The sequence below is a fragment of the Squalius cephalus genome, assembly GCF_949319135.1.
Source record: "Squalius cephalus genome assembly, chromosome: 15".
Classification (NCBI taxonomy): Eukaryota; Metazoa; Chordata; class Actinopteri; order Cypriniformes; family Leuciscidae; genus Squalius; species Squalius cephalus.
The window spans coordinates 16,899,730-16,915,794 of NC_137136.1; the positions used below are offsets into that span (position 1 = coordinate 16,899,730).

The window sequence follows — 16,065 nt, forward strand, 5'->3', positions numbered from 1 at the left end:
TTGATTTGTAATGATCTTATAGGATTGCCGAAATCGTACAGTCTGTAGCAGACATGAGGCTGTGCAGAGTTGTGTGCAGAGCTGTAGACAGACAGTCACTGAGCGACACAAACAGCAGCCGCCTTTTACAGTTCCTCCTGAACCAAAACAAGGAGCTTATGCTGGTTCACACCCTGTCATAACCGTAATTACGAGATGGCAACACGTGACATTCTAACGTTACCCAGAGCTTTACATCCTTAGACTCGGATTTTTGCATTTCTATGTTAAAGGACAAGTTCGGTATTTTACACTTAAAGCCCTGTTTACAGATCGTTTCTGATGAAATAGAACGGTTAAGATTAAAATTTTGACACATGCTGCTGTCCCGAGAATTTTAGGTTTATTTCGCTTTCCCCAAAACCTCCAGAATGGGTGTATAGGTGCACTGGAACAATCCTTCATAAAACGCATTAAACTTTCGTTTACAAAGACGTGAAACTCACCGAGTGGTCAGGGGTGTTCACTGATATGCTCACACAAAAATCGCTGCAAAAGATGCTTTCCAACAGGTTTTATCGTAGTTTTTGTCCAACTCCATTGACTTGTATTGAATGTGCTGTGTGAGGTACGGTATTACTCCGCCGCTTCTTCTTCTGCTTCTTCTGTGTATTCAATGAAATGCCAGCAGTTTGCTTGCAATTGGCAAAGGTGCATTATCGCCACCAACTGGGCTGGAGTGTCTATTATTCAAGCTCTCAACGGAAGAATCTACGGGTGTGAGACGTTTGGAAAAATAGATCCACAGTTTTACAACGAATGGTAAAACACCTGTTGGAAAGCATCTTTTGCAGCAATTTTTGTGTGAGCACATCAGTGAACACCCCTGACCACTCGGTGAGTTTCAGGTCTTTGTAAAAGAAAGTTTAATGCGTTTTATGAAGTATTGTTCCAGTGCACCTATACACCCATTCTAGAGGTTTTGGGGAAAGCGAAATAAACCTAAAATTCTCGGGACAGCAGCATGTGTCCAAATTTTAATCTTAACCGTTCTATTTCACCAGAAACGATCTGTAAACAGGGCTTTAAGTGTAAAATACCGAACTTACAGTTTAACAATATCAAAGCCGAAATGAATATGCATCATTCAGTTGGTACAAGCAATAGCTCTATAAGTTGTTTACTCTGTGCGCGTTCATGTGTTTTGAAGGAGGCGTGGCTTCCAAATTTTCCAACCCTATCTTTAACTGAAATTGCATGCATGTGTAGTTAAAAACAAAGTAAACCATTACATCATGTCAAAATAACTCATTTGAATCTCTTACACTTACCTAGATGACAATGTCAAATAAATGGGTACTTCTCATTTCTTATAAATCCGTTTCCTTTCCTCGCGTCTCTCCACCTCCGATGAGAGGGAGCTCGAGGCTACAACCGAAATCGCATACTTCCATTATTAGTACAACATTGTGTGACGAAAGAAGTATGTCTGAATTCACATCACTCATAAAATAGTAGGCTAAAAGTACCCGGATGACTTCCAGCGAGATTCTGTAGTGTAAATACGATCGACAGTTTACTATCCATGAAGCCACGGAAGAGGATTATGAATTTGAATGGCAGTGAAGCAACGCAACTGCTGGTAGGTCACATGATGATAATGACAACATGGCGGATGTTGTTCATCCGGATTACTTTTTTTCATACTAAAAAAAACATTGAGTAATTATTTGTTCAAAACACATTGCATTAAAATTCCATTTTACATATGTGGACTGCACACAAATTACATTCAATAATCGTTTTGTATCTAATTTTAATTAAGTAAATTGAACAACTCAAAATCATTTTGCGAGAAATCTGCTCTTTTCCATACAATGAAATGCATGGTGATCAATGGCTGTCATGTCAGTTTGTGAATGAAGCACCTCGCTTTGGGTGGTCTTCTCTCAATTATTTTGGTTTTCTATAGAGGACTAGGTGCTTGATGGTTCGGTGCACAATTAACTGATTATGCTGTTCTGTCATTTAAACTTTTGCCGAAATGCCCAACCCATCACAACTGGAACTGATTTGACTGGCCAAAATAACAATTATGACAAGCAATTTCATAAAATACTTGCATTTCAGCACATGTAGTAGTATTATTCAGTACTTACACAATGTATAGACCAACAGAGCTTTGCACTGTTGATGACATTGAGCAACCATTCAAAAGTAATCAAAATCACAGTCTCACCTCTTTTGATTGCCCTCACCCAGAGTAACAAGGACAGATCACACCAAACATTATCTCCACACAACCAACGAGGCAGATCTTTGAGCACACTGCAAACCTAAACAACTATCGATCTGCTTCAGAATTGGTGAGAGGTGGGATCACTGGGATGGAAGAAAGGGGGAGAAAAGACAGGGTAGATAACAGAGGTCAAAGAGAAGTGTGCTGCAATCTCTTTCCCCTTCATTATTGAAAGTAAACTGGCCCTTCATACATAACATCATTACCAGAGTGGGAGAACAATCCCATTAGGAACACTTCACTCCTAATGCAGACAAACTGTTCTTTTGCCCAAGGACAATCATTACCTGGGGGTGTGAGGGGGATACAGAGGGAGTGTGTGTGTGTGTGTGTGTGTGTGTGTGTGTGTGTGTGTGTGTGTGTGTGTGTGTGTGTGTGTGGCTGTGTAGAGGTAACTGTGCATGAGAGGATGGTATGCTTATACTGATGCTGATCTTGAAAGGCCATCGCTATCGATTGCATTAAGCTTGCTGGGAGCCCGGGAAATCAATACATTTTTAAAGGTGAAGCAACTAGCAGACAGCATTTGTGTTTGAGGACTTCAATGATACAAAATGGATTCTGAAGTGGTTATTTTCAAGATATAAAAATACACAATCAAATAAATTATGAAAATGATACATTTTAAAATATTATTATTAAAATATACTACAATAAATTCAGCTCTAATTATATTGCAAAAAAAAATCAATATATTGTGCAATTTACAATGCAAATCTTTATTTTAATATTTGTTGAATATTTATTTAGTTTTTATATTTTTATACACTACCTTCAGATATTATGTGCCGGTGTAGGAGTCATTTATTGCTGCAAAGCTCAAGCTGGGCAACAAAGAATAGCCTTGATAATTTCCCATGGCTACGAACGAAGCACCTGTGGTTTCTAATATGAGTAATATGATCCATTTTGCCTTGGTAGCAATATGTGAAAGAAATAACCATCAAGCTACTTTTCAACCTCTGTTATTGTTGTAGATAATTATGGAGTAACTTTGTATCAATTTGTGTCTTTTTTATGCAATCAAATATACTGTGTTTGAGAGCAAAAATCTATTATATTGTAATTTAAAAAAATAAAAGATTGCAAATAATATGTCTTCTTAAGACTGTTTTTTAATGACAAAAATAAAGTAATTGATAACAAAACTCTTTGCATTTCAAATAAATATTCTCTTTCCTTAATGCAGTTCCTGGGCTTTTCTATGTACCCATACATTTTGCTCTCTGTTCTGGTGTCATTTTTTTTTTTTTTTTTTTTTTTGCAAGTCTAATATCTTTGCTTGCGAGTATAACAGTTTTGCTTGCAAATGAATTTTTTTTTTTATTGTAATATAATTAGTTTTGCTCTAAAATGCAGTATGTTTGATTGCATAAAAAAGAAGACACAAAAGTAAATCCATAGATAATAAGCCAAGTACTTTTGGGCATCTGGGAAAACACGGGACTAAAACAAAAAAGTACTTTCAGAAATTAAAGGTGAAGTGTGTAACTTCCACGGCATTTTAGTCAAACAGGCACAAATTCTTACCAAACTAAATAATTATTTCCTAAAATGGCACAAAAAAAAAAAAACAATATGACAGAACACTCCTCGCTTCTGCAATTGGTCAATCAAACAGATTGCCCTGCCCCAAACTCACGCCATTGGTTGAGCCACTGTTGCTGGGCTGTTTGGGGTGCACAAACAAATACAATATTTTGATAAGAGACACAATGTTTGTGGAAATCATCAATCGAATGGCTAAAATGTCACATTCAAGACGTAGTTCATATTGGAAAAAAATATGAATCATATGCAAATGAACCAAGTATGATTTCCTTCCTTATAATTCACATAACACCAACCTCTCAAGGGCTGATCGAGGTGCCAGGTCAAAGGAATGCATCACACTCTTAATTCAAGTGGGATGCCAAATCATCCATGGCTCTTTGACCAAAGTAATTGCTTGTTTAAATGCATCCAGGAAAAATCCAATCAGTCCACCAGCTGAGGAATCACCCACTGACAAGGATTCTGGAGCCAAGAATGTATGCAGGAAAAGACAATGGAAGAAGGTGAAAATGAGGAGAAATCACACTGTTTTCCCATTTTGTTCTTGAATTCCAGTTACAGCATAGAGGCAGATTGATTATTCCCCTAACTGCACTGCCAGTAAAACAAAAACTTATTGAATATTGGTTATGACCATCTGATCCTCTTTCTCTTTTTAAATCGTTGTCCACCTCCCTTTCTTTTAGTTATAATTTCCTCATCATTTAGCATCTGGTACATTCTGTATTTTCCGACTGTGTAAAAGTGACTGATTGTGACTAGGAAGCAATGATATCGATGATACCATTTATCCCATGCTGTTTTCTATAGGCTGTTTGAGCAAGTTGATCTAACATGTAGTCTGATGAACCCGCTCTAACATAATATCCTTACCCAGAGGGCAATAGAAGAGAAATCAGCAGAAGTGAGAGAAAAAAGAAGGGATCAATTCTGCCATCTGCTGCACATCAGGAGAAGTTCAAGCTCCATCAACAGTTGATCAGTCCTGAAGTCATGCAATTCTATTCCAAACCGATATTGCTTTTTATATAGTGCCGGTTCAATGGCACTATATAATGGTTAGGCCTAGTACTATATTATTGAAGAGACTCTTTACTTACACACCTCACTTTCTTTTTATTAACTAGTTTAATGAACTTGATTATTTATTAGGCTAATTTCATCATAATTTATTAATCGCATTATAACTTCTACATATGTTTTTTTTTTTTTATTAACTGTATATTTTTCTGGTTTTGATGATTGGTGTAGCCATATGTTTATTTTGTTTTTGTGTTTGGTATGTATACTTATCTATATTATTTTAAGCCTTTCTTACAATTCTTATGTACAAATCATAATTTAACACATTTCAAAAATCAGGTTTAGCAATAATAATAAAAATATAGATATATTATTAAACTAATCTAAACTATTAGGCAACAGACATACTCAACACACACAATAGAAAAAAAAACCTATACACTTAATAGATCATATTTTACAATGTCTTCTTAAAATCATCATAAGCCCTTTTTTTTTCATTTATTTTTTATTAAACACCAAGAACAAAAACAAAATGTGCATCTACAATGGCATTGATAAATACAGATTAAAAGTCATCATAAACCTTAATCTTACTTCCTAGTACACTAGCAATGACCATATTTGGGTTTGAGGTGAATCAGCGCCATAATAACAGACATGACTGCTGGTAGTAAAAAAGTGAGTAAAGCTGTATTGTATGGACAAGGAAGTGAGTCATATGCTAATCACTGACGGTAAAATGACGTGTTTGTTGGTCGACCGACCCCAACACGAATGAAGAAACGTGGAACACTGGTGTACTACAATAACCGACTACAACAAGGAAGCAACGTGCTTACTCAGGCTATCAACCTATTTGGACATAACAGTTTTGAGGAAGTAGAACTAAAAGAACGAAACATCGAGTCATTTTGGATTCATCTTATATCGGTAAGGAATTGCCTTAAGAATCATATTATTAAAATACTTGTTGACGTTTTTCTTTCTTATTTGTTCTTAAGAGATCGAGTTAAGGGATCAAGTTGTAAAATGGATCAAGTTGTAAAATTGCCCAAACATAAATGATGTAGGCTATGTAAAATGTTAAACTCCGATTATCTTGATCGTAGGCTAGCCTACTACTTGTTACAGCAATTGTTTAGCACCATTATTATCATTATATTAATATATAAAAAAAAGTCTGGAAATGATAATTACACTATGACTATTATTACACTATAGCCTATATAGGCTGTATATAATATACATACACACGCACGCATATGATTGTGGGGTTTTTCGTTGGGAATTTCCGATGATGCACTTTCCCAGCCGCTTGCTTGAACATCTTTAGTATTGCATGTGGTGCGTGTAGCACGTGACTGATGAGTAGTTCTTTGGTGCGCTGCTTTTTTTTAGTCCTTTATACAGTAATGGGCTCATAACCTTACTTTTTAATAGACATATCAGTTTTAATAGACTGTAATAATAAAGTAGAATTTGATTATTGTAAACAACACCCCGCGTCACTACATAGGACAAGTGGTTTGGAAAATGGATGGATGGAGATAGATAGGGGAGAGAAGGGCTCAACCGAACGCTTTTTGACTTTCTCAGTTTGTGTAAATCTGCTTTTGGTTCAGAGTATTATTATTATTTTTCCTCATTAATTTCACACATGTCTAGTACAATTATGTGGTTTTGTTTTATTAATACAGTGCATACTTTGTTCTTATACAACGCCGAAAGAATGGAAGTGAAATGTGACAACAAGGCCCATAGGTTGGGGTAGCCTAGGCCAGTGGTTCCCAAACCTGTCCTGCCGGCACCCCAACACTGCACGTTTTCTTTGTCTCCCTAATCAAACACACCTGATTCAACTCATCAGCTCATTATCACACGGGTTAATGAACTGATGAGTTGAATCAGGTGTGTTTGATTAGGGAGACAAAGAAAACGTGCAGTGTTGGGGTGCCGGCAGGACAGGTTTGGGAACCACTGGCCTAGGCTACATTGTAACATGTGAGGGGCACATTGTAATGTAACATGACCATATGACAGCATAAAATGCTATCTGAACTACTCAGAAAATATACAAGACAAACTAAAATATTTTCTCAATAAAATATAATTATTAACTTTTTCATATTAATTAATTAATATGATATTTAATTAATTATATATAATATTAATTAATTAATATAAAACGTATTAATTATACGTTTATTTCTGTAAAGCTGCTTTGAAACAATCTACATTGTTAAAAGCGCTATATAAATGAAGATGACTTGACTTGACTCATATAAAATAATGGCATTTTTTAAATAATTAAAAATACAATAATTTTTGAGTTTGACAACGAACACAAGAAAACAGCTATACAACATGGTTCAAAACATAATGATAATTAATAATTACTGAACATTGACTCTCAGTCTTTATTCACCCTTTTCTCAATAGAATTCATAAAAGTATAGAAAATAATAGCATAGTTCTAATAGGGGCACATTGTAATGCAGTGTTACAACATGCCCCACCTGCACAACTGGGATTTAAACCCTGCTAGTGTCTTCTGCTAGTTAGCGAAGTATTTAAGAACCATGTGCTGTTATAACATACAGATTTGTCTAATTTAAAATACACCAAAAATACAGATGAAAAATTAACATAAGTAAGAAATTTACTTTTGCTATGGTTAAGTAAATGTTCAGTGATATCTTCCAAAGATTTCTGATTTTTTTTTTCTCATATAGTGTTGATATGGCAAGTTGGCAACTATTAAATACACTAAGTTTCATCATGCTAGCATGTGTGGAAGTATTTAAAACAAGTGTGTTACAACTAGCCCCACGTTAATTTGTGCCCCGCTCTCCCTATTGTCTGGAACTTTGCCTATTGAGAACACATGCCTAAAATGATCTACACTGAGTTTGTAAAGTGCGATTCACAATTTCTCCTTACATTTGACTGTTACTGGATTATAAACTTTAATATAGCCTAGACAACTTTCAGAACCTGTTAACCTGCTCACGACTCACCCATCTAAACCCATGCACATGACTTTAAGGCATTCTGCTTTACTTGAGTTTGCAGATTCCGTCACAAGTAGCCCAAGAGTTTGAGGTGTAGGTTGAAAATAGAATTAATCTTAGCTCTATGAGCCTCTTGTGCAGACTTACTCTTGAATGACTTATTATTGTGTAACTTAAATCAGCATTCTGACTAATGTCTGAGTAGACTCATAGCGTGTTCCTCAAAGGTTGCATAATCCAACAACCTAAGTCAGCATGTTTAGAGTGGCAGATATTTGTTCATTTGGTTTAATTAGTGTGATATAAATATTATATGTAAATCCGATTTTTTTCTTTCTTTCTTGGAATTAACAAAGACTTATGAATTGTCATAAGTAGGCCAGCATGTTTCACAAAGTAAACTGTGAATTGAATAATAAAAAGTTTAATAATTTAAACATAACTTATACATGGTTTAATCTCCTAAGAAAGAAGTTAAAATATTTACACATTTTATTTTTTTTAGTGAGAGTTTAGGTTAAAGAACATTATATGACCGCATATGAATGTCTTGGAGCATGAATGTCTAGCACGATGATAACACTAATTTGCATTGTGAGTCCAAAGGATGCATGTTTATTTGCACTTTTCTTTATCTTAATTTGCAACTGTAAACCTTATTTAGCAATATTCTGTTGGAAGAAGAGCAACTCTATTTCCTTATTTGCATCTTTTTTGCCTTTAATGCAAATTATGGCGGTGGCATTCTGTCAGTATAACAAGTCTTCTGACAGCTGACACAGTTGCAGCAGGTGTCAGAGGAAAGAGAAACCCTTGCTTAGGGAAGTTCCCCTATCAGAGATGCTTATAGAGATGACCTATACAAATGGGTAGATGTTTCAGGTGGTGGTTAAACATGGGAATTTATTAATTTGACAAGACATGTTTTTTTGGCTAGTGACTGAAAACTAATATGCTTTTATTATAACCTTAAAAAAGCCAAGAAGAACGTGCTTTTTTCAGGCCTGCATATTTGCTTTATATGTCTAGTTTTTTTTGCGTAGTTCACTTTTACACTGAATACACTATTCTTAATAAGAATGCTAGAATTTTTCACTTAACTAACGGATGTCAATCAGAGATTATTATGTCCTAACTTCGTGGTTTCTGAATATAATAGTCCAAAAGAGGAATTTCAGCTTTTCATGTTTTTGTTCTTCCATTTTTTTTCAGTGGCGAGAATGAAGAGAGAAGTAAGTGCTGGAGTAAACTTTCTGAAAGGTTTGGCAGTGGAGCGTGGAGGTGTGGATCAAATTAAAGCCAAACTTTTCGCTACTAAATTACAAGAGCTTCTGCTTGAAAAGTTCTCAGACCACTGGTACCCAGACAACCCCAGCAAAGGACAGGCGTACAGGTAACCCTAGCCATGTCTTAATTGCCATGCATTGTTATTCTTAATTCAAAATAAAAGTTAATTTTTTTGATAATCTCCATAATGCCAGGTTGTTCTGGCAAGTTTGTTTAAGCATTAAAGTCACGGCCATGACAAAACTAAGTGACCCGAACATGTCCCTTCCTTTTAATCGTAGTAATGCACTGATCAAAGGATTATTAAATAAATACGATTTAAAATAGCTTTGTCAGCATTATCTCAATATACACTATAATTCAAAATTTGGGGTTGGTAAGATTTTTTTCATGTTTTTATGCTCTTATGCTTAATAAGGCTGCATTTATTGGATCAACAATACAGTAATATTGTGAAATATTATTACAATTTAAAATAAATGTTTTCTTTTTTAATAGCCTATATTTTAAAATGTAATTTATTCTGTGCTGGCAATTTTCAGCATCATTACTCCAGTCTTCAGTGTCACATGATCATTTTAATATGCTGATTTGATGCTCAAGAAACATTTCTAATTATTATCAATGTTGAAAACAGCTGTGCTGCTTAATATTTGTCTGGAAACAGTGATTTTTTTCAGGATTCTTTAATTATTAGAAAGTTCAAAGAAGCATTTATTTGCAATAGAAATTTCCTTTAAAAAAATCTTACTGGCCACAAACTTTTGCATGCTCATGCCTGCTTTCAGTCAAAAAAGTGAAGAAATCATTTAATTTGTGGTCAAAGTGGAAATTATTAATACTCTACATAAGGTAATATCTGAAAGACCAACAAACCTACATAGCAACCATTTACAATATGAACTTATTTACCCTCTCCTGGATTTCTCAGATGCATCAGAATAAATGGCACAATTCCCTGGGATGAATCAGTATCACAAGCATGCATGGAGAGCGGCTTAAAGCCAAGTGAGTTGGGCTTTCCTCGGGAGATCACAATTTGGATCGACCCATTGGAGGTTTGTGTGCGGTAAGTTGAATGATATTTTAATGAAATACTTGTTGTTTGATAAATTAAAGAAGAACTGTTTCTATAGGCCTTTTTATGAATATGATATTTTTTGTGAAGAGTGATCTAAGGGTGTGTTCACACTTGTAGTTCGGTTCGCTTGGCGTGGACATTTAGTCCTGGTCCGCTTAGCGTCCAAAACGATCTGTGTGCTGGGATAAATGCACTCGTTATATGTGCGTAGCCTACATATTTTGACCAGCTGAGAACTCGTGAAGAGCTTATAAAATGTGTAAAGGAGTTCAAATAACGGCAGGAATCCCGCTGTCACACACACACACGATCTGCTGCGAAGAGATGCAGTTCTGATGCCTGCACCAAACTGATGGACAACATCGCGACTACGACGGGAAAAAACGGGTATGCTTGAGCATTCTGTCCTTTTTAGGGTCGGATCTTGTGACATCATGTCCCGTTTTTGGTTCGTTTACATGTCTTTGGTCCGTGTTGCGTTCATATTTCATTCGAACTGTGCCAGAGTTGGTTTGGAAGCGGATCGAGACCCATCTTTCAGCGGGCTCTGTCCGCTTGTTTGGTGAGCACCAGGGTTCGGATAGCAGCGTTCACACTTATTCAAATGAACCGCACTAACAGAGCAATCGCATTAGGGTTCGTTTTAATGGAATCAAGTGTGAACACACCCTAATACTAGTTATATTAAAGTAACGGTTTACATTAATATGTTCCCACAGGTCTGGGGAGAACGGCAGATATTTTACAGTGGCTCAGTTTGCTAAAGTCGAGGATGAGGTAAAGCACTCGAATAAGGATGACACTTTTAGCCAAGTGGATACATCAGACTACCACTCAGCGACCTCATCTGACTGCGGCTCAGCAGTCTCAAGTGATACAGAAGAGGAGGTGAAAGAGGACAAAACGAAAAAAGTGGAGAAGAGAACAGTGGGGAACAGAGTTTACACAACGAGATTTAAAGCAAGGGAGCCAAAAGGGCAACACAAGTTTCCCACAGCTCAGGTAAATAGATGCATTGTTACAAGCTCACTTCAGCAAACTACACTCAAGTTGAGTGAGGAAGGCTGAAATGTTGGAATTACTAGCACCACCTCTGCCTCTATTTTAGAAACCAACTGTTTTTTTGTTTACTTCTTGCTAGATTTGTTTTCTCTGCACTTTTTGAACACGAACTACGATACCTTTGAATAAAAGGCCTAAGACAAGTCTTAAAACTGACATTGTCAAATATTTTCTCTGTCATTAACAGATCCCTGGCCCGCAGTACTTTTACAACCCTGCACCGATGTGGCCTCAGTACAAGAAAAAGAGAGGCATGTTCTTCACGACCGTATGCCCACCGGCACCTTCTCCTTTGTTCGCATACTATGTTGTACCCAAAGCCCCCCCTCACTTCATTGTGCCTCACGCTACCCTACAAACCTGGGGGACAGTGAAAGGGTGAAGAGCTCGAAACCAATTAGCACATACACCTGGTCCGTTAGACTATATTTATAACGTATCTGCCATTCTGCAGGGAACTTTATAGCTTATCATAATGAAATCGTAAGCATGAGACATAGTGACAAGCATGCCAACTATTTAACTTTTTATTGATATTAGTCTAATATTTTTTAAACCTTTTCTCTTTTTACCTATTTCATAGTTATTCATAGTCAATGTATTCAAACTGCTCTTGCACAAAACACTCAATCTGTTATTACTTGATCAAAAACTTTACAGGAATTTGCTGCATACTTGAAATTTTTTATTCATTGAAATGGAAATCACAGCTTTACCACCCACTTCTGTATTGGACGTTTAGATGTTTTGGGAACTTTTTAATCAAAGAATATTTGAGAGGTATTTCATGTAATAGAAAATCTTGAGCGATTGAAGAAAGATTGATGAAATCAATTTGAATTCAATGAGTATTCAATGAATATTCACTAAATATTACCAGCAGTCCAGCTCAGGACTGATAGTTGATAGACGGACAGTTGTTTATAGAGTCAGCAATACCTCTGAAAACACCAAGCATCCCTTTTTTATTAAAAAAAAAGGGGGAAAAAAATCAACTCATACTGAAGCCAAATAGTGCTGTGTGGATGAGGTTTAAAATTTGCTGCATTTAGATACAATTCCTGACTACTGTGAATGAACATTTTTCACTTTCACTAAGAATAATCATATCTGCTCAGGACGTAGAGAGGACTGCATTAATAATAATAATAATAATAATAAATGTTATTTAATTAATTATAGTAGATTCGGTGCACAATTTTACGTTTGTTAATGGTAATGATAATGTTATTGTAATTTATTCCAATACCACTAGGGGGTAGTATACATTGCCTTAAGCCATATTTCCACATTTCATTATCTTTTATTTGCTGCAGTTTTGATTGTAAATAATTGATTTTCTTCTGGTGCTGTTTTGTAAAACTGCATGTAAAAGTGTACAGTGTCCTCATCTCACCAGTGCTGTTATACGTTTCAAAAGAAATTATTTCAAAATGTTTTGTTTTTATAATCTACCTTTTTACGTAGGTTTTTTAAGTTTTCGAACTATGATTAATTGAGACTATTATAACATATACATGTCTTTCAACACTGGAATTGTACTTTTGCTTTGTTTATTATTTTGTATAAATGAATCGTGTGCAGTTTTGTATGTTAAACTTATAACACCTTTACTACTTTTACAAACTTTTGCCTGTTTTCTTTGTTCAGTCTTCAAATGCATATTTATTTGTGATTTCTTTTTCTGTATTCTTTTAAATAATGTTTTGTTGCTATGCAATCAATGTAAATATTGCTTCTGTTTAAACAAAAAAGTAATGAGATCTGTTTTAAAGCGGTCTCCAACTGATTTGTTACAAATATATATTTTATTATTTAAACAGTTACAAGAGTTGTCTATTTTTATTTGTTTATGGTAAAGTATAAATATTTACATGAATTATAATTTACATTAAATGTTTTTCAACTTTTTGTTGAAACTTTCCATAAATTTCCATAAAGTACTCTTGATGGGCTAGTTGATTAATTTGGAGTTAGGGGAGTCTTAAGTCAAATCAAGTCACCTGTATTTACATAGTGCTTTATACAAAACAAATAGTTTCAAAGTAGCTTTACAGTGATAACAGGAAAATGATTCAACGATGCATTTCGACTGTACAGCAGCTCTTTAAGAAAATAGTCATTATTCAGCTGTGTTGATTCAGGTTGTAAAGATTGTCATTAAATTAGTTCATTTAATCTATAAAGCAGTTCTGCAGAAAACATGATCCCATCTCAGTTCAGTTCTCAAACAATAGTGTCAGTGCAGTTAAATCAACAATATTGTTGAATATTAAGTAGCCTACTGTGGTGGCTAAATGTTGGATCTCTGTAACCTCTCTTAAGACCTTCTAACCTCTGAAATCAGGCCAAATATGGTAAAAACTTCCTAGAAATGTATTGTAACTCTTCATGGGCTCCTAGAGTGAGTTGGACTAAACACTTATTGGGATTGTTGTTGTAAGTTCTGTGCTACAGGATGCCCTGGCGGAAGGATCCACATAGGGTGAGTGCGTCACATGGCCCAAGGTCATAACGTCATTCCTAAAGGAAGACAGGCAAGGACTTGAGCATAGAAATAGAATCTGCTTCAGTTCATTGCGTTTGAAGGAGTGGGATTGTAAACGAAGAGGAGAGGCCAACAAACTTTGTGACCATGCTTGTCTAGTTTCTGAGTTCCTGTCCCTCCTTTGTTCATATTGGAAGTGGCAGTTTAATATTTCATCTTCCAAATGGTCTATCTGCTCATTTCAGGACAAGGGAATCTCATTTCATCTCATCTCAAATGCTTTAAATCAGCTGTCTGACTTAAAATTGTTTACCTTTTTTTTTAATATATATAAATCTCAGGCTATGAGAACTCAGCGTGGAACTGCATCAACTGTTGTGGGCAGTAGTTGGATAAAGGGATAGTTCACGCAAAAAGTAAAATTCTGCCATCATTTACTTGTTTGTTCCAAACCTGTTTTAATTTCTTTCTTCTTCTGAATACAAAAGAAGATATTTTGAAGAATGTCAGAAAACAAACAGATGTTGGACCCCATTGACTTCCATTGTATTTTTTTCTACCTGCAAGCAAATTATGGGGGTCTGACCTCGATTTTGAGGCTTGTCCCCCAACAGGAACTCAAGTATATAATTTAGGTCAAATGTTGCAACTTGGTAACCATTAGTCTTACGCTACTTTACGCTTTCCGTTACAATCACTATTGGACGGCACACTAACAAACATGTCAAATGCTGTAAGTATTAGTGTTAGCGTTGGTTGCAGTTGCAGCAGAGATGAAACAGGATCTAAGTGCAGCAGTCTTAATTTAAAAAGTAAACTCAAAACAAATCAGAATCACAGGAACAAGGATCAGGAACTGAACTACCAACATAAAACTAAGTAGAACTGGCCGAGAAGTTCTTTTTCTTACTTGAATAGGGTACAAATTTTAACCTTTAGATATCACCATGAAAATTAGTGAGTTGATTACTAACAACAAGACAAACAAAAAATGTATTACAAGTTTTTTGAAATTGTTTGTTAACATGGACAAACGGTGCATAATCTAATTACTTATGTGCTAATTTACATAAATACCACAACAGGTCTAAACATTGGGTCTTGCCAGGTGAAAATGTCTTGTTGAATCTTGTTGACACATAACAGTAAAATACTTAACATTAAGGTCTGAATGGAACCCATTACAGCTACCCATGAGCATTAATGCATAGAGGGAGGAAGAAGTACTTTAGAAACCAGCCTTAATCTAAATTAAGGAGGGAGGAAGAAGTACTTTAGAAACCAGCCTTAATCTAAATAGGCTGATATAATAGGTGATATCTAAAGGGTAAAATTTTTACCCTATTCACGTAAGAAAAATAATGAATAGACGTATAGGCTATATTTGGGTCTTTTTCAAAACTTTCCCCTAATGGGATTCTTCGGGACTTTTTTTTCCTTACTCAGGACATATTGAGGATACAAAATCAGTTGAGTTTGCTTCTGTTGCAATTTGTTCAAGGTTGACCCCCATTTTGGCTTAAAATGACTGGACTATTAAATAGACAGCAAACGAGAGGGGCTAATGAAACACACTTGAACAGTGACCATGGTGACAAACAGGCTGGGAAAGTGAGAGTTAACTGAACTACTTAACAAACTGAAAACCAACATAGAAACACAGAAATGAGCAAAACAGATCAAAAACAAACTCTAAACTTGAACAAACAAACACAAAACGCTACAATTAGCTATGACTTCGTTACAAACTTACCTAACAAAAATATATTTTGTTAACAGAAAAAGCACCAAATGACAATTTGCGTCACGCGGGAATAGTTTGCGACCCCAAAACAAATACCTTTAAAATAATTTTTAAAACGTCTGGCATGGTGTAATTAGAGCACTAGGCAGTTAAAGAAACATTTAGTCTTGCACTACTACAAGTCTCCCACTAGAGGTACCCAGTGGCTATGTTGAATGTATTTATAGCTTTGCTGAGAGAACAAATATGAGATTCAAAAATTAATTCTAACACTTGACAGTGACTTGATGGTGATTTGTTTGGAGCTTCATATAATTCCCATAACTTCCTTTTAGTCGCATGTTGCCATGATCTTGAACTGTAGCTAACTCTTAGCCTAATGTAGGCCTATATAAAACTTTGCCAAACGTGAGAACGACAGATTTTTTGAGGGGAAAACATTACAATTGCAACAAACAAAGAATAAATGTATGTCACAACAATCATCATATGAGGCAACACTACTTCAAGATGAAGTTGCTGTTGTCCATCCAC

At 35.5% G+C, this 16,065-nt stretch overlaps 2 protein-coding genes across 3 annotated transcripts in view; one reads left to right on the top strand and one right to left on the bottom strand.

Annotated features, from left to right (window-relative positions):
• spaca6 (sperm acrosome associated 6) overlaps positions 1 to 1,612 on the bottom strand; it is a 45,881-nt gene extending 44,269 nt beyond the window's left edge. The window contains exons 1-2 of one of the 2 annotated variants that reach the window (XM_079893922.1): positions 1,509 to 1,612; positions 1,311 to 1,407 (exon numbers count right to left, since the gene is read on the bottom strand). The gene's annotated coding sequence lies outside the window, so the exon portion shown is untranslated. Of the gene's footprint in view, positions 1 to 1,310 lie in introns of both variants that reach the window. The other variant, XM_079893923.1, reaches the window with a different exon arrangement.
• A 4,055-nt stretch (positions 1,613 to 5,667) lies between these two features.
• LOC307172931 (maternal B9.15 protein) lies at positions 5,668 to 12,175 on the top strand. The gene is made up of 5 exons (XM_079895692.1): positions 5,668 to 5,788; positions 9,082 to 9,262; positions 10,088 to 10,225; positions 10,957 to 11,239; positions 11,487 to 12,175. Exons 2-5 carry the CDS (start codon positions 9,090 to 9,092, stop codon positions 11,679 to 11,681), a joined length of 789 nt encoding a protein of 262 aa, XP_079751818.1. The 5' UTR covers positions 5,668 to 5,788; positions 9,082 to 9,089; the 3' UTR covers positions 11,682 to 12,175.
• Positions 12,176 to 16,065: the final 3,890 nt, after the last annotated feature.

Excerpts from the sequence above, each read along its gene's own strand:
- LOC307172931 (XM_079895692.1), top strand. The coding sequence starts at position 9,090 with ATGAAGAGAGAAGTAAGTGCTGGAGTAAACTTTCTGAAAGGTTTGGCA. Across the intron at positions 9,263-10,087 it reads AGCAAAGGACAGGCGTACAG|ATGCATCAGAATAAATGGCA; the intron begins GTAACCCTAGCC and ends TGGATTTCTCAG. Across the intron at positions 10,226-10,956 it reads CCATTGGAGGTTTGTGTGCG|GTCTGGGGAGAACGGCAGAT; the intron begins GTAAGTTGAATG and ends ATGTTCCCACAG.